At 41.1% G+C, this 26,193-nt stretch overlaps 1 protein-coding gene across 2 annotated transcripts in view; it reads right to left on the minus strand.

Moving 5' to 3' along the window:
* Positions 1 to 3,123: 3,123 nt before the first annotated feature.
* DYRK1A (dual specificity tyrosine phosphorylation regulated kinase 1A) overlaps positions 3,124 to 26,193 on the minus strand; it is a 63,267-nt gene continuing 40,197 nt past the window's right edge. For both annotated transcript variants that reach the window (XM_050332805.1, XM_050332804.1), the window contains exons 3-12: positions 19,055 to 19,260; positions 12,891 to 12,983; positions 12,323 to 12,511; positions 11,211 to 11,358; positions 9,090 to 9,376; positions 7,905 to 8,051; positions 7,476 to 7,616; positions 5,790 to 6,096; positions 5,184 to 5,308; positions 3,124 to 4,026 (exon numbers count right to left, since the gene is read on the minus strand). In XM_050332805.1, the coding sequence (XP_050188762.1) occupies positions 3,403 to 4,026; positions 5,184 to 5,308; positions 5,790 to 6,096; positions 7,476 to 7,616; positions 7,905 to 8,051; positions 9,090 to 9,376; positions 11,211 to 11,358; positions 12,323 to 12,511; positions 12,891 to 12,983; positions 19,055 to 19,260 (2,267 nt within the window). In that variant the 3' untranslated portion in view covers positions 3,124 to 3,402. The remainder of the gene's footprint in view (positions 4,027 to 5,183; positions 5,309 to 5,789; positions 6,097 to 7,475; positions 7,617 to 7,904; positions 8,052 to 9,089; positions 9,377 to 11,210; positions 11,359 to 12,322; positions 12,512 to 12,890; positions 12,984 to 19,054; positions 19,261 to 26,193) is intronic.

The following is a 26,193-nucleotide window of genomic DNA, read 5'->3' on the forward strand; positions in this document are numbered from 1 at the left end:
CATTAGCTGTCAGGCCTCCAACCTTTACTTCCATCTCTTTAAAGTCTGTGTCGATGTACCCGATATTTACAGATTATAGTGTAATCATACCTACCATACCACGGCTTGGAGCAGGTTAATTGCATAGGAAGATTTACTAATTGGTTACACTTTTGTTGTTTTGGTTTTTTTCTTAAATTACTTTTTTTTTTTTAAACTTTTTTTTTTGTTCTTTCTCGTTTGTTTGTTTTTTTTTTTTTAAAAAGCACAGTAAAGAGTCTGAGGACAAATTATTCAACTGTTTATCATACATAAGACTGCATGACTATAATACAAAGGGCTTGTCTTTTCATTTAACGTTACAATATACACAGCAAGTCCGGACTAGATCTTACAATCTGAACACAGGTATTTAACCTTTTCCATGCTGTTTATGTTTACAATGCACAGAAGTCCTGTAACCAAACTGTGTAGTAAAGCACACAAAACTGGACTGTAACATAACACAGTATGCAGAAGCACTGGATTATTTTTTGTGTGTGTGTGTGTTTTGTTTTGGTTTTTTTAATGATTTCTTCTCGATGGAGATTATTATTATTATAATAATTATTTCTTTGAACTGCTTTGATTTTTTGGATGGGTTTTTTTTTGTCTTTTTTGGCGCTCGCTAAAGGCGCTCACGAAATGTTACCCCAGGTTTGATATCACCCTTATAATTAATTCCTAGACAGCAGTAAGTACTGGATTCCTTTTTTTTTTTATATATATATATATATTGCTAAACTCAGCGTTCCTGGTTCTAAAGGTGACAGCCTTCTGAATCCTGTAAACTTCTCCCAATTACTGAGCTTGGAAAAAAAAACCAAAAAGGAAAAAAAAAAAAAAAAAAAAAAAAGGAGAAAAATAAAAATAAACCCCCATTTTTTTCATCCACAGGGTCGATGTGTCGATACAAAAATCGGCTGATCAAGGAAACCACGATTAAAAACAAAACCCAAAAAAAAAGAGCATCCCAAGGGTTCGTTCCCGTTCACACGGTGAGTCGGCTGCTGCGTTGCCACTGCGAGTGTAAAAAATTCCACCTTTTTATCACGGAAAAAAACCAAAAAAAACCAAAAAAAACAAACAAAGCAAAAAAAAAGAAAACAAAAACCCTCAAACAAACGACTTTGGCCGCATGGAATTGACCATTTGCTGCTAAATTAACTTTTCCAAGGGCTTTACTGGCAGAGGTAGATCACTGCTTCTGTAAGAGAGGATGGGCAACACCGGGCATCTGGGATGGGCAACAGAGGGATTCACCTTGGTCTTTTTTCCCCGAGTTTTTCACGCAGCTTTTACCTTTTTTTTTTTTTTTTCCCCTTTTTTCCTCACCCTCCCTCCCCACAACCCCCCCAACAAATCAAATCTCTGGATGGGCCCGTAAATTTTGCAACTGCCAAGCTGACTGTGTTATATTAAGGCAGCGTTACCCAAAAAAAATGAGGCACCTGTTAAATACAGCCTGCTAAAACCTCAGGTCTCACGTGAGTGTTTTGCTTTACTCAGAAAACTTAATTGTTTTGGACCTGTTCATGCAATCAAGGTCTTTTGCCTTCAAGTTTACAATTATGTTAATAAGGAATACAAGAATCAACTGCTGGTTTCATAGCTTCTGGATCTCTAAGTGTCCCTTTTGCCTTCAGAAGCCTGAACACATTGATAATGTAACAGATGTTATAGTCTCCAAGTAGATGTCAATCTATTATCTTCAGTACACAGATTGCTGTAAATGTATTGGCTATGAATTCAACAACAGTTCCAGTTTTGTTTAAGCAATAGTACAGCCATAATTTTCAACTGACATTTAAAAATGGTCTAGTTACACCTTGTGTCAAAGTGCAGAACTGCTACATTATTGGTTACAGACATCTATGTGCTATAAAAACAGCTTTGGTACAATAAATTATCAAAAAAGAAAATAAATTTTTGTAAAATTCACAGCATAATTGTGAGGCAAAAAAGCAGTCACATAAAATTCTGCATTTTTTTTTTTTTTTAAAAATGTTCAGGATGAACAGAAGACGTCTTTGTGCAGAAGTAATGGTGGAGAAACCACGTGCCGAGAAAAAAAGCAAAAGAAAAAAAGTAAAAAGCAGGAAGGGACACAGTTGTAGCTATTTCCATCAAAGCAAACCACTACTCCTGTGACCTTCAACCAATAAGGAAGTCAACTTTATGACACACGCAAAGTGACCTTGCAATACCTTACAATAAGTGGGTCACGAAAGTCTATTTTTTTTTTTTTTTTTTTTTTAAAAGAAAGGCCTCTTGAATTACCCATTCTCTGTGTTTTCAGCATTAAGGACTGTCTGCAAAAGCATGTCCAAAAGTGATTGCATCTGAAATGGTAGGCTCTTCTAACTTAAGAGTCCAAATCCATAAGGCCAAAGGTTATCCCAAAGACCACCACTCAGACCTCCCCAGGACTGGCCAGGACCGACCCGTTGATTGCTTCTCAGTGCACCTCAGTTATGAAACCAGTCATATTCCAAACACTAAACTGCCTGCGGTCTCCAACAGGTGGGACCCCCAGAATCCCATCACAAATTGCTGCTTTGATCCTCAGTAGATTCAGAAAAGGAGAGTTCTCTGCTCACCGCCACTCGGCATGCTCAGTGTGCCCCACCAGCTCCGTCACAACCGTCCCTTCTGACAGCTGAAGAGTTATAGAGGTTTGTGTAATCTGAAGGTCCCTCTTGCTTACAGTACTGCATTTTCTGTGCCCGGGTTTGTTTGGGGGACTAAAAAAAAATAGATGTGTTACTCACTCCCCACCTCCCACCCCAAAAAAAAACCCCCCCAAAAAAAACCCCAAAAAAAAACTTCAAAGGGCCTTTTCATTAGAAATCATGTGCAATGCCTTTTAGAAAAAGAAAACTAGTTTGCAGCTACGACTAACATTTGAACAATAACCTCTGTTAGATGAGAGCAAAAAAGAAAAACCAAAAAAAAAAAAAAAAGGGGGGGGGAAACTAAAACCCCTCCCCAAAAAAACCAAACTATGACTAGGTTGTGGCAAGTTAAAATGGGGGAAGCAAAAGGTGAACACCACTAAGCTATTTGTTAAGGTGGGTCCAGACATGGCTCTTAAAAAAACCAAAAAAAAAAAAAAAAACCAACCCAAAAACCTCCTCCCACCCACCCCCAAAAACAAAACAAAACAAAACAAAACAAAACTTCATTGTCCCTTTGCAATCTTTTCAAGTTTAAAAAAATAGTCAACTTTGCCCTCCTGTAGCGGTTCAGTGAGTTTATCTCCTTCTGATTCAAGCAGCTTTGCACTTTTGTTTGTGGTTTTTTTGTTTTTTTGTTTTTTGGAAAAAAAACACCACTTCTATAAAAACACACAAGAAACAAACTTTTTTTGAGTTTTCAGTTTAGTCACGAGCTAGCCACAGGACTTTGCTGCACACAAACTCCTGTCATGGGAGACTCTTCTCTATCAATGCCTTGCCTCATGGCAAGGTGTCCTTCAGTCATGTAATGAGCGGGCCCTGTGTTAGCAGAGAACTGGTACGTGGGATGTCCGGCCAGGCCAGTTTCTTGGCGTGGGTTTGAGTAGACTGTTAAATTCATGTCCATCGCTCCGTTCTGTCCAAAGTCCAAGGTGTTGGCAGCCACCGGGCGGTTCTGATAGGCCTGATTGCCTTGGTTACCAGTAGAGGAGGAAGATGTAGAGGAAGAAGTAGTTGAGGAAGACAGGGATGTCATGGAGTGGTGACTGTGGCCCACCTCCATGGAATCCTGGGTGGAGGAGCTGTTTGTTGGAGAATTGTAGACTCTCGGCCTGGTCCGGCTGCCCAAGGCTTGCTGTCCATGGTGGTGGTGGTGGTGGTGGTGATGGTGGTGGTGGTGGGAGCTGTTGCCGTGGTGATGATGTAATGCATTCTGTTGTTGAGGGTTTACATGGAAGGTGGTTTCTTGAACCGGGTGGTTTTCAACAGTGACCTGTGTCGGGGCTTCGGTGGCCGTCCAACCGATCGGGGGAGGAAACTGCTGCCGAACCTGGCAGGGAACACAACCACGGTTACAATGCTGGCTCAAATCCGCCCGCTCCACAGGACCAGACACTTATTAAGGGTGGAAAAGACCTCCAAGGTCATCGAGTCCAACCCTGGAGCACCATCTGGTCAACCAGACACTGAGTGCCACATCCAGGCGGTCCTTGAACGTTTGCAACATTGGAGAGATTCATATTATTGAGAGTTATTCCTATTACATGAGATTCATACTGTAAATATTCATATATATTAAATGTATTCACATAGGTATTCATATTACATGAGACATTAATATTATATATTAATATTGTATATATATATTCATATAGGTATTCATAGTATATCAGAGATTCCTATTATATATATTTATCTATATGAATATTTAGTATATATTTCATATAGGTATTCCTATTATATCAGAAATTCATATCACAAATATATATATTATTTACGACGGCTGATTTGGAGGGGGGGCAAAATCCATTCCTACAATTATATATATTCATATAGCTATTCATATTGTATGAGATATTCATGTTATATAGATTCATTTATATATATATATGAATTATATATATGAATTATGTATATAAATGAATCTATATAACATGAATATCTCATACATATTATTTTATATATATCCATATGTATATATATTATATCAGAGATTCATATTATATGAGAGTTATTCATACTTCTGCCAACTTTTAGAAAAGTTAACCAAGCCTTGCAGTTGCAAAATTATTCCAGAAATGCAAGCATAGGGTTAGGAATCGTTAAGAAAAATAACTTTTGCATTCTGGATGGTTTTTTTCTAGTAAACAGTTGAAATTTGACCTTGCTGTCAAAATTCTACAAACAGCTTTAGGTAATAGCAATAATAAACAATATTTGTACAATGCATAGGGCAACAAGGCCCTGATTCCTGGATGAGGGAGACAATAAGCAAACTAAAAATAAATTAATTATGTTGAAGTTCATACCTTGAGTGGTGCCAACAGCGTTAGAGGACGCTCTGGAACAACACAGCTGGTTAAAGGTTACTACAACACCGAGGTCTATCTACACACCAGTTTGTGCATTAAGTGTCCACTGGGAGAATTTCCATATTTATCTGCTCTGTACCACAATAAAACACTGAATTGGCCTGTTCAGACCTACCTGAGGGCTGTGTGTTTCACAGTCCATTGCCTGAACAGCAGCAGTGAAGTGCCCACCACTGTGTCGATGCTGGTGCGTGGGGTCCGACCGTGCCCTCCCGCTGTTGCTCGTTCCGGAAGATCCACCTGGAAAACCAGAACGTGCCCAGTAAGGAAAGAGGTTCCAAATTCAAAGCTGGGAAACAGTGGCTGAGTGAAGATTCCTGAACTGCTCCCAGGTGAAAGTACAGGATAATCACTCACATTCTTGCTCATGGAGTGTTTTTGCTGGGGTTTGGTGCCTGTTCCAGCTGATTAAAAGAATCGGTTCATGAGCGTGGTTGATGTTTTGGGTTTTCAACAAGAGGAAAAGAAGACGTTTCACAGAATCATGGAATACCCTGGAAGGGATCGTTATGTCCAACCCCTGTCCCCTGCCCAGGGCATCTCAACACTCCCCCCTGTCCCTCAGAGCGTTGCCCAAACGCTCCTGGAGCTCTGGCAGCCTTGGGGCCGTGCCCACTGCCCTGGGGAGCCTGGGCAGTGCCAACCACCCTCTGGTGATTCACGTGGGAAAGATTTCCTCTAGGAAACACAACCCATCGACCCGTCCACGACAAAACCTCACCTGAGCTCGAAGATGTACTAGAGGTGGTTCCTGAAGACTGTGACTGCTCCATGGCAGGACTGGTGGACACGCTGTTACTCGTGTTTGTACCTTCATCCGCTGTTTTCTTGAAGAAACTGTGCTGCAGGGCGTAGTAGGGCTGGATCCGTGTCTTGGGGTCATAGTCAAGCATCCTTAAGATGAGGTCTTTGAACTTCAAGTAGTCGGCTACAGTATGACCCGGCTCCCCAGCCCGGCGCCCACCCGGCCCTCCGGTCTCGACTCCCAGGATATTGTGAAGTTTGCGAGTTCCGGGTGGTTTGTATTCCTGGCGGGAAGGCGGGAATTGCTTGAGGTCAAGGGGTGGAATTAAATGAAGCTTTGGGGGTGCAGAGTTTAACTGAGGAGGGGGTGAGGTCAAATCAAAGCAAGAAACTATTCAGTGTTACCAAAGGTGTTACTTTATGGATGAGATGGAGCAAGAGTGAAAGTCCATTTTGAGGAAGATAAGATGTAAAACAAAGTAACATCTCACCACTTAGACATCAGAAAATAAATGTATATTTATAGATATATAATATTATAGATCAGCCTGGTTATTTAACCTCCCCTTCTCCCATCTTTGCTCTTCTTCAAGTTCCGAAAAAATCAAAGTAGCATCTCACCATTTATATACATAAATATATATAATATATATATATTTATATTATATATACATGTGTGTGTATTATTATATATATATATATAAAAGAAATTTTTTAATCATCTTGGTTATTTAACCTCCCCTTCTCCCATCTTTGGTCTTCTTCAAGTTCCGAAAAAACCAAAGTAATATCTCACCATTTATATACATAAATATATATATTATATATATTTCTATTATATATATGTGTGTATGTGTGTATTTTAACTATATAAATATTTTAAATATATATATATAAAAGAATTTTTTTTTAATCATCCTGGTTATTTAACCTACCCTTTTTTCATCTTTGGTCTTCTCAAGTTCCAAAAAAAACCCAAAGTAATATCTCACCATTTAGATACAAAAATATATATATATATAAAATACATATATATTTATATATAATATATATGTGTATTTTATATATATATTTTTTTTGTTTATTTATATATAATATATGTGTGTGTGTGTGTGTATTTATACATATATATATATATATGTAAAAGAATTTATTTCTTTTTAACCATCCTGGTAATTTAACCTACTCTTTTTCCATCTTTGGCCTTCTTCAAGTTCCAAACAAACCAAAGTAACACCTCACCATTTATATATATAAATAATATATAAAATATATAAAAATATTATCTTTTTTTTTAACCATCCTGGTAATTTAACCTACCCTTTTTCCATCTTTGGCCTTTTTAAAGTTAAAAAACCCCAAAGTAACACCTCACCATTTATATATTAGAAGGATATATCAATATATATAAATATAGAGAGAATATAAATAGAAAAATATATAAAAATAGAAATATATACAAAATAGAAATATAGAATAATAGAAATATACATAAAAATAGAAATATATACAAAGTGGAAATATAGAAGTATAAATATACAAAAATAGAAATATATCAAAGTAGAAATATATAATAGTATAAAATATATATAAAATATTAATATATCTATATATCTACATAGATGAACCTGATTTTTTCAATCAACCTGGTTATTTAACCTACCCTTTTTCCATCTTTGGTCTTCTTCAAGTTCCAAGTGCTATCTGGCAACTTCTCAAAGAACTTTCTTGCTTTTGGTGCTTGGTCGAGGATGTGGGTAGGTGGTATCCCTAAAACTTCCACTATTTTATTCATCTGATCCACCTGTTCCAAACAAAACAAGGATTCATGAGGAACAAGTGGCAGCCAGCCAAGCAGTGTCCCAAATGTCAGCATGCCAGAACAAGCTGTAAATTAATTAATTAAAGAAAAACCCGTCCTGTACAAAGCAAACCAGTGAATAAGGAGTAAGAGGGAGAAGCAGATTGAGTGTTATTGACACTCAATCACTTCAGAGCTGCAGACTTCCCTCATTTATGCATTACAATTAAACAGATGGAAACCACGATGGGCATGAATTAAAAAATAATCTGATTTTTGTCCATAACATACCTCATTTGCCCCACTGAAGAGAGGCTCTCCAGTGTGCATCTCCACTAAAATACACCCCAGGGACCACATATCAATCGCAAGATCATAAGGCATTCCCAGTAGCACCTCTGGTGATCGATAGAAACGACTCTGGATATATTGGTATATCTGGAAGAAAGCATCTGAAGGTCAGTCATTTGTATTTCATGCTTCTTAACATCTCAAAATCATCTTATTATTGACATAAATAATCCAGCTGTCATTTCAGCTCCTCGTGCCTTCCTTCACTCCCAGGGTGAAAAGTTTCTCGGGTGTAGTTTATCTGTATTAAAAGCCCTTTAATTAATGTAAATCTGTGGCTCACCATTCACTGCAATATTCAATATTCTGATCTGCTCTTCCCAAATTACAATGGGGAAAAAAATAAAAAGCAATGGCCAATCTCAATTCCTCAAGTGAGAACTGGGGGAATTTTGTTAATCCATTAATTTTTGATTTCTTTTCATATAATTGCCCAATCTGTAGTATAACCAGTAATAAACAGAGGACATGATAAAGGATGGAAGGAGTGATAAATATGGAATAAAATAATAAGATAATAATAGCTAATATATATATATGGAATAAGATAATAATAAAAGTATTTTATTTGACAGCACTGCAGACAACCAAGTGCTTGTGCATTTTCCATTAACGTGGCACAAAAACACAGCCAAGGAGAACAAAAAAAGGTGGAAATGTTATCACTGTGGTGGATTTTTATCTACTGGGGCACTAAAGGGAAGTGGTGGAGTGTGAAAGTGCTCAAAAAACTGTGTGGATGTGGCACTTGAGGACATGGTTCAAACGAGAACTTGGTGGCTGGTGCTGGTTGATGGTTGGACCTGATGATCTTAAAAGGCCTCTCGATGATTTTAAAAGTCACGGAATCCCAGAATATGCTGAGCTGGAAGGGACCCACAAGGATCATCCAGTCCTTCATGGGACCATCCCCAAAACTCACCACGGGCCTGAGAGGTCTTCTCCAACCTTAACAACTCTGTGACTCTGAAACTCGCCTGCGAAGCTCCCGCGGGCTGTTGCTCTCCAACACCCTCCTCACACTTAAATTACCCCTTCAAAACCATCACCAGCGAGGTTTAAACGACCCAGCTGGGCAATATAACCTCAGAACAGTGCGTAAATAGAACCTGGAGCCGCGCTCACCCTCTGTCCCAGCTGACACGAGCTGCCGAAGTCGACGATCTTGATGGCGCTCCGCTTGGGGTTGCAGAGCAGGATGTTCTCGGGTTTTAGGTCACAGTGAATGATGCTGAGCTCAGGGGTGGCCAGGAAGAGCAGGGCCGTGCACATCTGCTGGGCAAACTTCCTGGTGAGGTTCAGGGACACCCCCCTGAAGTTGGTGTTCCTCAGCAGGTCGTACAGGTTGTAGGACAACATCTCGAACACCAAGCACAGATGGTTCCGGAACATGAAGTGACGCTTCAAATGCACTTGGGAAAAGGGGGAGAAAAAGTCATCGACACGTGCCCTGTGTGCTGGCAATTAGGTGCTAATTACAACACAATGCTTCAGTCAGTATTTAAGGAGTTGAGTTAGGAGTTAAGTAAGGGAGTATTATTTTCTTTTCTCCTAGTTCTGTATTATTTACAGAATATTTCTGGCAGGCCTGGGGTACAGAAGGGTATTTTACACATCCTCAGTGTTATGCAAAAGAATTACTTTAAAGACAGAAAGGATGTATTAACAGAGCAAGTTACCACTCCCCTACATTTACAGAGGAAACATCAGATTCATTTATAAATTGCAATTTATAAGCCGTGACTTCAATTGATTATTCAGTTAATAATTGAAAATAATTGATTAAAATCAATACAAATCAATACCCCCCAAGGGCACTGTATTCATCTCAACCAGGTACAATGTGAGTTTCTGAAAGCAACCAATCCATTTATTTTTTCCATGAAATAAGTGAAATATTCATCCCATTCATCCCTTTGTCAGCCTGCCAAGTGCTCACGTTGCCACAAGAAAATTGAAACAGGAAAAACAGATAAAAAGCCACACACTCCCCTCTTTGTAATAATAAAATGCTGAACCAATATCAGCACGATGAGAATTCAGATTTTTAATGAAGGGGGATTTTTGGTGTCCTGTGTCAACTTTCTGTCCGTGGATTTGTTTTCTCTCTTATCATGAGCCAGTTCTTTGTGTCCTTCACAACTCACCTGGGACAGGTTCTTCCCTATAAATTTTAAATTCCAAGAGCTTATTTGCTGATGGCCTTTACTTGCTCTTATTAATCTGAAACTGGGCATGTCTTTAACCTCTTTCTCAGATGGGGCACTGACAAGTTTAGGTTTTGTTTTATGTAAACCTGCCATTAATAAATTCAAGTTAAAAATACCTCAAAAGCTTTGACACTGAAGACATAAAATGCATTTTTAATATGATGTTCTACAAAACAAGTTAAAATTTAAGTGACTAATCATAAAATAATTAAATACCAATGCATGTTAAAATTATTTCAAAGATTTCTTTCCAAGCTACTCAAGAAAAATCAGGAATCCAACACAGACACACGAACCAGGAAAGCACAGCTGTTGGTATTTTGGCTTCTACAAACTAAGAAATACTTAAACCCAGTTTAATTTTCCTTAATCACTCTTTTTCATCCTTCTCCATCTCTCTTTACAGCATGGGGTTGCCTTCTTTCCATAATTTTTTTCCCCAATTCTCTGCTCCACGGGATAGATGGGATTTAATAAACTTTTGAGATGAGCTGCCTTGATTTCATTATTACCATAAATTTCGAGTAGCTTTACAATAATAAGTCAAGGGAACAACACTCCAACCTACAGGAACAGTCAAAATAATAATAAGATTTAAAACATTTTCTGAGCTGTAAATGGGCAAATCTTAATACTGGTGGTCATACTAAATTTTGAGCTTTTTAAACACACATGGAAAAAGCCTAAATAAAATATTATGTTCTATATTCTATTATTCCTATAAAACGTGTGCAGTTGTGAGATAATCTGAGATATATTCAAAGATCATCACAGGTCCATGGCAACTTCTCCAGGTGTCCTTAACTGGAAAAAAATGAAAACCCTACAGAAGATCTCGACACTGCAAAGTCACAAATCACCTTCCATATTTTAATTCTGGCTGCCACAAAGCAAACTGGAAAATCATATGAATAATTTTTAAAGTGTGGATTGGTGGTTTTTTTGGTATTTCTTTAAGACCAGGAGCACCCTGTTAAAATGGGAAAATGGAATATATTGAGAATAAGATAAAAATGGAGAATAATGATTGAAATACCTATGTAGTACTTCATCTCAGTGTCATGTTTGTTCATGAGCTCGAGCAGTCTGACTTCAATCTGGGCCTGGTTTAGGAAAGCCTTCTTGTTTTTGATGATTTTGATGGCCACCCACTCCTGCTCCATTCGGTCATAGGCCTTGACAACCTGCAAGAGAGCAGCCAAACCCATCAGGAAAATCTCTCCACTTTTCAAAACACAGCCAAAGTCACTCTTCTAAACTCAGGAAAACTTTTACAGAAGTTTTATTCTTTTTAATTCGATTTCTTTTCTTGGTACCCCAACAAAGCTACAACCCAGCGTGTGACATTTATTGCAGTGAGGGCACTTGACATGAATAAATATGGGATTAAAATCACATATGATAAATACATAATAAATATCCAATCAATAATAATCATTTGTTATTTAATAAATCAATAAAATGATCCAATCATCTAAACCAATGCTGCAAAAGGACTGAGAAATAAAATCATCAAATCACCTAAACCAACACTTAAAAGGACTGGGAAATACAATTATAAAATCACCTAAACCAATGCTGCAAAAGGACTGAGAAATAAAATCATCAAATCACCTAAACCAACACTTAAAAGGACTGGGAAATACAATTATAAAATCACCTAAACCAACACTGTAAAAGGACTGAGAAATAAAATCATCAAATCACCTAAACCAACACTGTAAAAGGACTGGCAAAATCTGAGGAAAACTAAAAAAAAAAAGAAAAGCTCCATCCTCTTTCCAGCCTTTTTTCTTGAGCTTTGGCTACAAACAGCCCAAATAAATGGTACTAATACCATTTACAGCAGGTGATCTCCAGGATTAGTTTATTGTTTTCATTTTAAAAACTAAGCCAAACAGCTGATGGCAAAAGGTTGAGGGGTTTCTCCTTGTAAAAACGCTTTACCAGAGCTACAAAATCCAATATATTCAAAGGCTACCTGAAACTGCACAAAACATGAGTGTCCTGAGCAGACACTTTGTAAAACAGCACTGAGAAAAAACAGTTCTAATTTCAAACTGAAACAGGAATGAAATATAATCAGGATTCATATAAACGAGATATAAAGATATATAGATTAATAGATATATATAATGATGTATTTACCTGTCCAAAGGATCCTTTGCCTATTAAAGAGTCGATTTCATACCGGTCCATCCACTTCTCCCCATTTTTCACGATATAATCGTAGTTGTCATCGTCGTAGCCATCGTTGTAAACCTTCCTCTCCTTCTTGTGACTGGAATCATCTCCTTGGCCCTGCTGATGCCGCCGTTTTTTTTTTGCATAGTAAACCTGAAGGTGAAATGGTTGCTTATAATTTTCATATCTGCCAGTAAGATTTAATCAAATAATTTAGTTCAGCATTTTCCTTAGGAGTCCTTAGAGACATTTAATAAAGTTTTACAGCTTGGGCTCAGAGTGTGTTTGTGCCACTCGTAATTCTTTTGTCATGCAAAAACCATTTGTTTAGAAAACAAGAGAATATAAATTTCAGGAATAAAGATTTCCCGTGTTGGGCAGAAAGCAGGACCAGGACACCAATGATCTCAAATGGGAACAACTGAGAGAAAAGTTGATTTTTCTGATAGTTTCATGATATTATTTGTAGAAAATACATTAGTGAGGTGTTGCAGCAAACCCCTGCCCTCAGTGCACCCCAGGGAGCCATTACCTCATTAATATGCTTGTATGTTTTGATCAAATCTACGGAGAGTTTCCTCAGTGGAGCAGTGGCTGGATCACGGAAAGTTTGGGGCATCCGCCTCTGGAATGAGAAATGAGGGGGAAAAACAGGAATTTAATGATACAGTGACTGCAAGAAATCACAGGATCACAGGATGGGTCCAAGTCCTGGTGCATTCTCTGCCAGAGCTGGGGAGGTCCCCTCTCAGTGTGTGCTCTGGAGGCTGAACAGCCCCAGCTCCCTCAGCCTTTCCTGCTCCCAGAGATGCTATTAGTAAATATTAAATTAATTAATGAAATAGTACTACCTGAATATTACTAAATAATAAATATTACTAAATGTTATCATATTAAGTAATATTGTATTCTATACTATTTAGTATTATAACACTAAATTTAGTTTTATAATACTAAATTATGCAATGTTTAATTAAAATACTAATTGTTAAAAAAATACTGAATTTTAAAATAAAATACTAAATATTATAATAAATAATAAATATTACTATGGTTGCTGTGCAAAGAGGAATTTTTTTTTTTAATTCAAGGACAAATTAACTTTTTTTTTTTTTTAAATCACACCTCAGTGACCCAAAAAAGGTCTCACAAAAAGAAATGATAAAAGTTTGTGTTTCTGAGACTGGACCTGCCCTCAAGTCCCCAAGAAATCCCAGCTCCAGTGGGTGCACAGGGACAGAGGGAAAAACATAAATCCTCTTTTATTACAAGTCATAAAACTTTGTGAACAGCAGGAAACCGTCTGAAAGTTTCCTACACAAACCACTCGACATTTACAAAACGTTTTTGTTGCTTCCTTTCAGCTGCCAAACAAACAAACCCCACCTAAACTGGAGCTCCTTTGGTTCCCTCCCACAGCCCCGTGGAAGAATTCCAGAGTTCACATCAACTATTCACATCTAACGTTCCTCCAAGCTGGAAAGGGAATCTGGAGGACAAGTCTTAATGCTTATTTTCTAATTTCTAAGTCAAATTTCCTCGCTTACTTCAAAACTAAATCTGATTTCCACTCTGCAAAAAGCAGCCTGGTGGGGAAAAAAAAAAAAAATTATGATCTGATTTGTTGCTGTTCCCTAATTATTATAATAATTAAATAATAATGATAATTAAAATTCTGAAGGCCACTCCTCTGGTTCTTGCAGTCAGTCCTTTTATTTAAAAGCTGTGCTGGATTTGGACAGTCCCACATTCCAGAGGCCTCACCTGAACCTGCAGGAACTTCTCAACAGGTGCTATTTTTGCTGTCCCAGGTTCATAAAATTTTGGGTGGGAGAAGAGAAAAATACCTAAGCTGGTTTTTTCCTCCCTCCTCCTTTGATATTTTCAAATTTGTAACATTCTCTTCTCTTTCCAAGAGAGATTTTTTGCTCCCTCTTTCCTGGGGCTGGAAGATTTAACATTTTAACACTCCCAAATTAACCCTGATTCCTGCCTGGGCTGCCAAGGATCCTCAGCACCAAAGGAAAGGGGAAAAGAGATGGAAAAAGAGAGAGGAAGAGAATCTTCCACAGGGTTGAGTCTCTATCTGGTGGCCAGAGAGCAACACTGCAACCTCAGAGCTTCCCGAAAAGTGACCCCAAATGGGCCTAAAAACAGAGCCCAAAGCAAAGAGCTGCCAGAATTTCTGTCTGAGAGACAAGAACTACTTTAATTTCAATTATTTGTGTCAATAAACACCCCTAAAAAAGGCAGCCAAGAGCCTCACTGATACTCAACACAGCTGAGACAAACCATGTTTTAAGGAAAATGTGATTTTTAACTCAGGTGTGTTGCTTGAACCAGCACAGTCTTTTGGGTTTGATGAATAAAGGAACAGAAAGTAAAATTCTCTCTCTTTGGACATAGGTTTTATTATCTAAAATAAAAAAAATAAAATAAAATAAAATTAAATTAAAATAGAATAGAATAAAATAAAATAAAATAGAATTAAATGAAATAAAATAAAATAAAATAAAATAAAAATTTCCCCTTATTAAATGCATTTTATTTTGATCAAGGAAATATATATTCTGTTCACAGGATGCTTGAATTCAGATTTGTGGTTTTTTTTTAAAAAAGAAAGATCCACCACCATCAAAAAAAAAAGGAAGGGAGAAAAAGATAAATTCAGCTTGTGTAAAGTGCATGTTCCATTTTACAAATGGAATAAATAATGAATAGGGTAAAATAATGAAGATTTTACAGTAGAAAGGGAACTTTTAGCAAGAATTGCAGTTGTGATGAGTTGTTTAATTGACAGGTTCACACTCAGGACAGAGTCTGGTGAAGTCCCTCACTTACCATAATGTTGATCAGGCAGTGGAAATAACTGAATTAATGATTTTTAACCAAATTAAGGATGTGAGTTAAGGCATGAACTTGGTTGTGATCAATAAAATCTCTGGCCAAGATGTGGTCAGTGAAAACAGGGATCACGCAGGTGTTAAGTGACCTCAGATAAACAGAGATAACAGTGATCAGCACCAGCCTGACCTGCCAATCCCAGGGGCTTCCTCAAAGCTGAACTCCTGAAATTTGTTACCAAAATCTGCCTGTGAATTCACCTCAACCTCTGGGGCAGTTAAATCAATTTTCTGATCTTTTTGTTCTTCACTTGAAGCAGTTTCAGGCCATCTGAGCACCCAGGATGGAGACAAACATCAGTGCAGAGCCAAAAAAAAACCATCCCACTTGTCTGAAGTTGTGACAACTTCTTATCTTATTTTCCCATCAGGTTAGGCTGAACTCACAAGATGCAGCCAGTTAAAAATGGACAAAGAAATATGAGTTTGTGATTGTTAAAGGGGAAAGATCCCACAGATCCCAAATTTTCTGCTCCCGCAGCTCCCTGAAGCTGGTTCTGCCTCTCAGCACAGGGTGAGACCCCAAAACCATGAGCAGGACCCAGCACTTTTTGGGAAAAAAAAGCCTTAAGACTGAAGGAAAAAGTTAAAAAGGAAAGAGTTGGAAGTTTTTAATTGCAATTTACACCCTCATAAATAAGTAAAAAGTGGTTGGGTTTGGAGTATCTTCCTATTGTTGGAGCCTTGGCAATCAATGATGGGTTTGGGGAGCAAAGGCAGGAAGCAAGAGGTGCAAGAGAAGATTATATAAATAAAATCTTGAGGGTCATTTTTAGGTATTTTAAAGGGATATATAAATGTATATGTATATAAGTATACATATTTTATATATTTTAATATAAATTGTTCCTGTTTTCGAACAGTACAATATTTACATTGCAAAAAAATTTTACATTTTTTACAATCTTTAATCTCCAACTGTGAACGGTTCCTAAACCAGCAGAATATGGCCTGCAAACCAACACAATCAAAATCCCAGCAGGACAGAGCAGGAATAAAAGGGATAAATTCCCATTCAAGGCCTGGCTTCCCCATTCTCTGCTTATGAATTCAAACCATTGCAGGAACTTGAACCAGAAAATATCCTCAAAAAAAAAAAAAAAAAAAAAAAAAGAAAAAAGAGTCAGTTGCAGCAAAAAATAACCTGAAAAGGCAATTATTTAAGAGAGGGAGTTTCTGGAAAGGAGGGAATCTGGGAGAGGATTGGCTTTCCCAGCACAAGCAACGCGGCCCTTTGGCCACCAGAGGGGGGCTGGAGCTCGGGAAAGACTCTCCTTACCTGGAGCTTCCCGGGAAACTCCTGTTTCCTGGAGTGCCCCCCGGCTAGTCCATCACCGGGGAACAGGCCCTCTGGGGAGCAAAGGGGTTGGTAACTCGTTATTAACCAACCGGTGGACACTTGCACCCAGAGAAATTACTTTTAATGCACCGAATAAGTTACTTTTTAGGCTGGAGCAGCCAAGCTGAGCCCACTGTGCAGAAGTTGCCTCTTCCCTCCTCCTGTTTTTATGGCCGTGTCAGATCCATCTGTCAAACCTTCTCCAACATCCAGCCTTTTGCTGCATGTTAAAAACAGGATTTTCTCAAGGATAAGAAGCAGCATTGGAAAAAAAAAGGAGGCTCAGGGGGGACCTTCTGGCTCTGCAACTCCCTGACAGGAGGGGGGAGTTGGGAAGGGTCGGGCTCTGCTCTCAGGGAACAGGGACAGGAGGAGAGGGAACGGCCTCCAGCTGTGCCAGGGGAGGCTCAGGTCAGACATCAGGAGGGATTTCTTCCTGGAAACGGTGATTAAACATTGGAAGGGGCTGCCCAGCAGGGAGATGGTGGAGTCCCCATCCCTGGATGTGACACTCAGTGCCCTCAGCCTCAGAAAGTCACAGCTTTTATGAGGAAAAAGAGTTTGGATCAGGATGAACTAGAGCTGGAAAACTCTTAAGGGAAAGAACAAGGGATTTGTTTAGGTCTGGAGCAGATGATCTGAGCCACCAGCATGAAGATCTCAGCTGGATTTGGTCGTGCAGATCAGATCAGTGCAAAGGCAAAAAGCCATTGAGACTCCCCAGGAGGCTCCCACAGAACCCCCATTCCAACCAGGAACCTGCTCTGGAGAAGTCCTGGTGGGACTGGCTGAGGGGAGGAGCACAAGAACTCAGAGGAGGACCGAGGTACAAAAGACAAGTAGTCAGGAGACTTCAATAAGATGTCCCACCACGAAAGCCAAGGGTGCTGAAAGGATAAAGAAGTGACAATTCTGAGCTGCTTGGGCAGAGGACAATGAAGACTTCAGTAAAATAGGAAAACAGAAACTACAATGCAGGAAAAAAACGAGATGGAGCTGGAAAAATAAGAACTGATTCTATAAAATAGTGTCAGTGGTGCAGAGACAGCCCCAGTGCCATCACCAAGGTGTCCAGCTGATCATTACCTCACGTGGGGTAACATCCACACAACCTAAAATTCCCTGAGCTTGGTTTGAAAACGTGACCAACCAAGCACTGATGTCACTACAGCTCACACAGGGTTGTAGCCCTGAAGTGCCTTAAAATGTTTAAGGAACGAGCAACTTTTCTTCTTGACTGACCAACCTCACTGGGGAGGTTTGGGGGCGCCTTTAACCTAAAAAAAGTCACATAAAATACCTTTGTAGATCCTCAAACCCTGTTTCTAGGAGCAGGTTTACTCTTCCTACTGATTTGCTCTCAGTAAAATACGAAGATCCTTTGCCAGCTCCCTTCCCTCTGCCATTCCTTGTGGAGACCCTGCCACCAGAGATCTCCAAATCCAGGGTGTCCAACATCCTGGCACTCGGTTTGACCATTCCCATCCTCTCTAATCCACTCCTCTTCCTGCAGAAGTGCCTTTAACATTTAAAAAATAACAAAAAAATTCCCACTTCTCCAGAGGAACAGCAGCTCCTGTGGCTACTGGGAGCTCAAAAGCAGCACATCCTAATCCCTGTGTCCGTGTTACCCCCTTGCAATGTAAGTGGTAAATTAGTAGTAGGTAAATCCCAATGCTTAAGCACAGCTTTAGATGTTGCTTTTTTTATTTTTAAAAAAACGAGGTGTATCTTGCTTAATAACATATTTTTGTGCAAACCTCTCTATTCCAAATACACCAACCAGTGGCACTGCATTAAAACACTGCCCATGAGAACGAGTAATAAAGTAATTATATTCTAACAAGCAGCATAAAAATTTAAAAAAACCCCACTGTTATTAAACTCTCTTTAGAACTCTCCACTTGGAGCATTTCCTTAAAATAAGAGGGAAGATCATCTAAGTAGAAGAATCACAATAAATATGTACCAGATGTTTAAAATTAACTTCAAGGAACTTATCTGTCTACCCATCCTTACAGAGTCAGGAGTTATTTAGTTAAAAAAAATAAACAAAACAACAAAATAATTTAAAGAAAATAAATGCCCTGAGGCTGCAGTTTATGGTTGTGTAACACATTAAACTGGAGAGGGACTTGGAGTGATGGGACAAGGAGGAATGGCCTTAAGCTGAGGGAGGGCAGGGTTAGGTGGGATATTGGGAAGGAATTCTTGGCTGTGAGGGTGGGGAGGGGCTGGGATAGAATTCCCAGAGAAGCTGTGGCTGCCCCTGGATCCCTGGAAGTGTCCAAGGCCAGGCTGGAGTGACCCAGTCTAATGGAAGGTGTCCCTGCCCGTGGCAGGGGGTGGGACCAGACGATCCCTAAGATCCCTCCCAACCCAAACCACGCCGTGATTCCACGGCTGTGTCTGTAGGAACTGTGACAACCTGCAGGAGCCCTGCCTGCCCCTCACCTGGTTTGTCAGTGGGAGTGGCTGCTCGAGCTGCTCAGCGTAGGATAAGGCAGACACCTGCTGGTCACTGATGTTCTGCGGCCGCCGGTCACTGTACTGCTGATGGGAGTGGGACATCTGTCCAGCCATCTGAAGGCCAGCAGCATGGAATGAAAACGATGGTGCAAGCCGAACAGATGAAGGTTTGCATGCTGAAGTCTCTCCTCCTGCAAAGAACAAGGGGAGGTGGTTGGAGTGGTTTCAGTTCAGAGCGTTCCCCTCCCCGGCCCGGCTCGCAGAGCTCATCCGTTTTTTTTTTTTCAGACACCGGAGTTTTGACAGGCTGGGAACCCAGGAATCATCCTCGAGGGAAGATCAACTACAGGGGGGCTCTTCCACAAGGGATGGAGTGACAGGACAAGGGGAATGGCTTCAAATTCAACGACAGTAGGTTTAAATTGGATATTGGGAAGGAATTCCTGGCTGAGGGTAGGCAGGCCCTGGCACAGGTTGCCCAGAGAAGCTGTGGCTGCCCCTGGATCCCTGGAAGTGTCCAAGGCCAGGTTGGACTCCAGGGCTTGGAGCACCCTGGGCTGGTGGAAGGTGTCCCTGCCCATGGCAGGGGGTGGATCTGGATGATCTTTAAGGCCCCTTCCAAGCCAAACCATTCCATGACTCCAATCCTTTTCTCACACCTCCTGTCAATCCGAATTTGACAGGGCTTATTTCCAAACACAGGAATGTTGTGTGTGGATTCCCCAAAAGCCAGAAAAACACCCCAAGTTGTGCCTCTCTCAGGGTTGCTCACAGCAACTTTCTGACTGACTGTGCCAGAAGAGAAGCAAAGGCAGTGCCCAGTCCCAGCAACTCATTCTGGGACATGGATTAGGGGAGGGGATTCTGGTGGGACTGGATGATCCTGAAGGTCCCTTCCAACCTCGATGACTGTGGGATTCCCTTCCCTCCCTGCAAACAAACAGCAGCTGCAGCCTCGAAGCAGAAATTATTGGTAAAGATGAAATTTAGAAGGAAGGTGTTAAACAGTCAAGCAGCTGACCAAGGGAGGGGAATCCCCATTTCCTTTACAAGCAAAACCCTGCTAGAAAACATAAGCAGTAGAAAACAGCAGATGAATTCAGACCATCATTCTGGCTTTCTTAAAAATAACTGTCTCAAGAAAAAAAATAAAACACTGCAAATTCTGCTGGATCATTGACTCAGCCCTGTCAGGGCAACAGGGCTGCATGGGCTGAAATCAAACATCATTTTACACTGATTATTGACAAATATACTCAATAAAGAAATCAAAATACTATTCAAACAGCTATAAATGAGAAAGGCTATATATATGGGATAATTATGATGACTTTAAAAGGGGTGAAGTGAAGTCATGCAGTGAAATACCCACTGACAGGCCCACTGGTGTTCTCCTCCAGTGCTACCAAAGCACTAACAGACAATAATGACGAAATTACATTTATATAATGATGAGATATATCTGAAAACTCCCGTTTTTTGGTGGGAATTATTGTGCCTCTGATAACAGGATAAAGTATCAAAATGGCCTTACAAATGAAAATAAAATAAACTCCTGACACTGCACAGAAAAATTACTTTTAACTCTTCTGTCAAATGTCCATTCAAAAATGAGAATCAGAGTTAATCTTCCACCTCTAAAACCTGAAAATTCAGTGTACAGTTACTTTTCAATCTATACTGAGCATTCCTGTAAGAATGGAAGAGCATATGTAAGACATCACCCAGGATCTCTACTTTCTGCTCTTTTAATTCTTGAAAAAAAACCCCTCATAATCTCACTTAGCAACATCTTGGTGACTGAAGTAAAAGTCAAAACAATATTTAAATCAGACAGTCAAAAATACCATTAATTCTAAATTGGAGCCAGTTACTTTAAAGGGTTTATTTCTTGTACTTTTTTACCCCAAGCCACAGGTTGCCAACAGACAGACATCTGGCAAATCACATAACTCAATAAAAACAAATTTAATTTTTGAAAACTCTGCACTTGGATCCCTAAAACAAGCAGAAATTCACACATGCACACCCAAAAATCCTGGTGGTGTGGGGTGGTCATTCCCAGTTGGACTTTATAGCACCTCCTGACACTCTGAAAATCACAACAAAGCTGAGGGTGAACCGGATAACAACAACCTGAATGCACTACACACACATCTAAAATAAAGAAGTGAAGTAGAAAAGTATGACAAATGTAATTATCCCACAGAAGAGCAGCTGGAAATCCAAGATTTCAGTTCCACTTGAAGCTTCCCATGTTTGCACACCCTGCCCTCCCAAGCCCAGGCATTTTATTCCTCCAGTTTAAATTTCTGGGGGAGATTTGCTGTTTGTGTTTCACCAGCAGGCACCTGTTGGTTTGGAGGGAAGTCCCCCACAAAAAGTGATGCCAACAGACATGAATCCAAACCGTTTCCAATGGGAAGCCCCCCACAAAAAGTGACGTCAACAGCGGCGAATCCAAACCATCTCCTACAAGAACCTTTCTCCAAACCCGAAAAATAAAGGGGTTTCACGAACCCAAATCTCAGGGACATGAGGAGACACGAGAGCCTGGCCAAGAGATGACATGAAGGATGACGAGGAGATGCTGGGAATTGGCCAACTCATCCCAAACAAAGGCACTTCAGTCACCTCCTGGTGGTGGTACCAACCCTCGCCCACATCAGCAACAACCACCTGGGTCAAAAGTTGAAGAGCTGTAACCACCAGGATCAGCAGCCAAGGAATTCCATGTTTACAACTTCTTCCTGTCCCTGGAACGAAGGCACTGGAGTTCACAGCCTTGTTGCTGAAAGCAGCCCTGGCTATCAACAAAAACAAGCCCAGATGAAATCCCCGCCCTTGCCACATCTCAGACTTTGTTCCGTGACACCTGCAATCCTACCCCGGGACATCTAATCCCAAGGGAATGCTCCCAACTGCCTGGAAACACCTGGTGACACGTCAGGAAGAAATGAGGGGAGAAAGAAGGACTGGTTAGAATAGAAATCTTGACCTCCTTTAGTTTTAGGTCGAGGAGTCGCTCCCGAAACGGGGACGTTTGTGTGCACCCATTAATTGAGGTTCACAAACCCTCTGGTGGCTCCCAGATTGATTTTTTGGCTCATCTGGAGAGTTCTAGACACCCAAAAAAGTAAGTGATCCGCTGGCCACCATGGGAGGACTAAAATCCACATCCAGAACTTCCACAGGACAGAAATACCTAAGGAACAAGGGGCAGTGGATCATCAGTTTTCCCTTCTAAGCACTGCGAGTTCAAGTGATCACAGGCTGTGAAACAGTGACAGAGAACTAAAAGTATGCCAAGATCTCTATACATTAAGAGAGGATGGATTGGGAGTGAGTGGAATTACCCTACAAATAGGCCTGACCTGATGTTAGTTCAGGGGTGGCATAAAAATATACACTTTTATGTAGATCTGCACTCAAAAGAGGTTCCCAGCCCAGAATTATCTGGAAATACAGACACTGCAAAAATGGATTCCCTTCTCACAAAGGAGGTTGGGTTCATTTCTTTAAAGCATCATCTGAACACAGTGGAAGAAGTTCAAGAGTATATTCATTTGTTTGGTGAGGATGGGAAATATTTTTCTCATTCAAAAAGGCTTTGGTTTAAATGGATTTCTTTTTAATGGATGTTTTGTGGACACCCCATCCCTGGAAGTGTCCAAGGCCAGGTTGGACTGGGGCTTGGAGCAACCTGGGCTGGTGGAAGGTGTCCCTGCCCACAGCAGGGGGTTGGAACTGGATGATCTTTAAGGTCCTTCCAAGCCAAACCATTCTGTGATTCCATGACTTTTCCAAGCATCACAGAAATACTAACTCCAAGCAGAGAAACTACTTGATATGGTGGTTATTGAAGAGTCTATAAATAAACCACAGTTGGTTTAACACGGGACAATTTTGGGGTACAATTTAAAAACCCAACACAGGTTTTCAAGATCCAATTTCCCACCTCATCCACTCGAGATTCTGTTATTCCCATGCTGACCAGAGTCCACATAACTCCATTTAGACACTAAACCTCCTCCCTAAAAAAGGTATCTTAAGGTCACCAAGTGGTACAACTCATCCCTGGCCTTCTCCTTCCACCCAAAGCAAGGCACAAACACTCAGGAAGAAGCTGCAGGTGGCTCTGATCCACCCCAACAGGGGATCACTGTTCCTGAAAAAATGGGTGGATTGTGCTCCAAACCCAACAGGCACAGCACAACCAGCTCCAGGTGGCCCTGCTTGAGCAAGCAGAGGTTGGCCCAGGTGACCTCCAAAGGTCTCCTCCTTCAACGTTTCCATGTTTCAGTGCCATCAAAAGTCAGCAGAAAGAAAGTGCTAGGATTCCTCTCCTGGAATCAGGAGCTGCTCCAGCAGCTCCTCTGCCACGTGGGACTTCACCTGAAAATCCCCACCACAATTAGACGGTTCCTCTGCATTTCTGTCACTTTTGCTTCTCAAAGCGTCTCTGTGCCTCTCTTTGTCCCTCTGTCACAGCTCTACCCAAGTATTCTACTGAGGTGTATTCATAGTGAAAGATAAAAAAAGGAGGCAAAGTCAGACAAAAATCAGGAGAACATTGAAAAAGTGACATTTCCTTAAGGTGTCTTCGTACCTACTTACCTCACAACTAAAAATGAAACCATAGAAAGGACCAGTTTAACCATTTTGACCCTGTGAGATATTCATGTTTGCCTCCAGGACTGACAAAAGCATCTTCCAAGTGCAGCAGCTGATCCTGATTTGGTGGCTCCAGGAGACAAAGATTACTTTGCTGGTAACACCCCCTTGCAACAGCCTTAGAAACACCTCCCTGCCCACTGAGTGTTGGGCAGGATGGAGAAGGTAAAGCACTGAAAGTCCCATCAGCATTTATATCACACTTTTAGAAGGTCAAATGTAGGAATTCCCCCTGTTTGAGAACTTACTACCAACAGTGGTAATAATCCTTGGGGGTTTTCCATCCCTGGAAGTGTCCAAGGCCAGGTTGGACAGGGCTTGGAGCACCCTGGGCTGGTGGAAGGTGTCCCTGCCCATGGCAGGGGGTGGCACTGGATGAGCTTTAAGGTGCCTTCCAACCCAAACCATTCTGTGTTTCTGTGATCTCAGGTTGAAGGATGAAACTTTCTCCTCTGCACGACTCATTTCTTCAACATTTTCCCTCTAAAGGTCATTGCTTTGCCCTAAAATGTTTTGAGCTTCCTTTCACCTCCTGCCCCATCCTCCCTTTCCCTGCCTGGGTCGTTCAGAGATCTCCCCTCTGAGGGATATTTTGGAAGGTGAGTGAGAACCTGCCAGGAAACACCACCAGATAATAAAAGTGTGAACTGCCTCGGTCACCACAACGAGGGAGATCTCATTTCCACTCTCAAGAGTTCAAGAGCTTGTGGGCCAACACCACAGGCCAAGTAGGGTGTTCTCACTGCACAGAACTCGTTCAGACTTCACAGCTTTTTATTTCCAGTCCCTGCAAGGCCACCACAGGTGCAAATGTGCACCTTCTTGCTTGTATTTAAATTAAGGACAGTGAAAACAGCCAAATGTCTCCTCAAAGCAAACCCTGTGTTAGCTGAGCAACCACACAACCCTCTCCCCTCATGGAACATCCACCTTTTGCTTTGGTAAAGTGAATTGTTTTGCAAGAGTTCTGACCCACCTTGTTTCTCAAAATCTGTGCTTGGGCAAACCCTCACTATCCATGAGGACTGTCCAGTGACACCTGGAAAAGTGAGGCTGATCCCTGCACTTCTTTAATACCCATGCACCCCTGTGCTCCATCAGCACATCCCAGAGCAGACAGGGAGCAATCAGCAACAAACACTTGTATCTTGAGAACTCTCTGTTCAAAGAAACCCACGCTGAAGACAAGTCAGGCCTACCAGAGCCGAGCATAACGTCAGCCAGGGGGGATTTCAGAGCTGAGAACAATCACCTTTCAAGCGACAAGCCTGAACCAACCTGAACTCTGAGTGAACTGCTGCAATGCTCCCAGCCCATTGTCCCCCCTCTGCACGGAGTTCAAAATGACCACATGAGAACCTGGAGGTCCAGGGACCTCAGTCTGCTCGGGCTGGAGTGAGAAAAGCCGGGAGAAGGCAGGGAAAAGCCGGGAGAGCCCGGGGAACAAAGGGAACTACCTGCGGCAGCCACCGCAGAGCCAACAATCCCGTTATAAATATCCCACGGCAGTTCCTCCTCTGGAGGAACTAAATGATTGTGGAGGAGTTCTTAAGAATGGCCACTTGAGAAGCGATCCTACAATAACCATTCAGGCAACTTCCCTGCAGGGAAAAGCCAAACACTGCCTCGTCTCCCAGCAAGAACGAAGCCCTAAAGTTAGAAACATCCACCCTCTCAGATCCCATTCACCGGGCCAACACACCCCCGCATTCCTCCTGCTCCTGCTCTTCCCTGATGGACACAGGAGGCACAGCGCTTAGGAGGCCACATGAAGCTGCTCCTGGGATCTTTTCCCAAAAAACAGGCCAAGAGTTAGGTTGATGGGCTGTTCTAACACTGCCTGTCCTGGCTCTTTTCTTCCCTGAAGGAGCTGCAGCAGGAGGTGGATTTTGGGCAGGACTTCGCACGTGGTTTGTGGGTTTTGTGCAGCCAGAGGACACCACTTCCCTCTCCTGGGGAAAAACTGTGGCTCAGACCTGGGACAGGGACACACCGTGGGAAGAACCTTCCAAAAAAAAAAAAAAAACAACAACAACAACAACAACAAAACCTCCAATAAAAATCTGGTACCAGAAGGACCAAACACTGGAATTTCTCCCACAACAAGAGAAGGGAGTTCCTAAAACTCATTTAATCCACTGGCAACACCATATAAATCTGCGTTTCATTAACTTATAAATATCACTTTGAGGACCCTCTGGAGAAACTCAGAGCTAAGAAAACGTCGTGAAAGTGAAACTACTTTTTGTTTAAATCAACGAAGCCTCAAATTCTCAGCAAAAACCTCCAGGAAACACAAAATGCTCTGAACTCCCAAAGTCAAAATTAAGCTCTGTGACCCCTCTGCTTTTCCATTTGTGTTCTGGAGGAGCAGCTGCCTGAGGGGCAGCTCTGAAAAACATCTCCCACTCCACAGGTGAACAGGGAGAACCCAACCTATGGATGATCCC

Source organism: Myiozetetes cayanensis, unplaced genomic scaffold, assembly GCF_022539395.1.
Source record: "Myiozetetes cayanensis isolate MyiCay16 unplaced genomic scaffold, myiCay2020 scf5-8, whole genome shotgun sequence".
Lineage (NCBI taxonomy): Eukaryota > Metazoa > Chordata > Aves > Passeriformes > Tyrannidae > Myiozetetes > Myiozetetes cayanensis.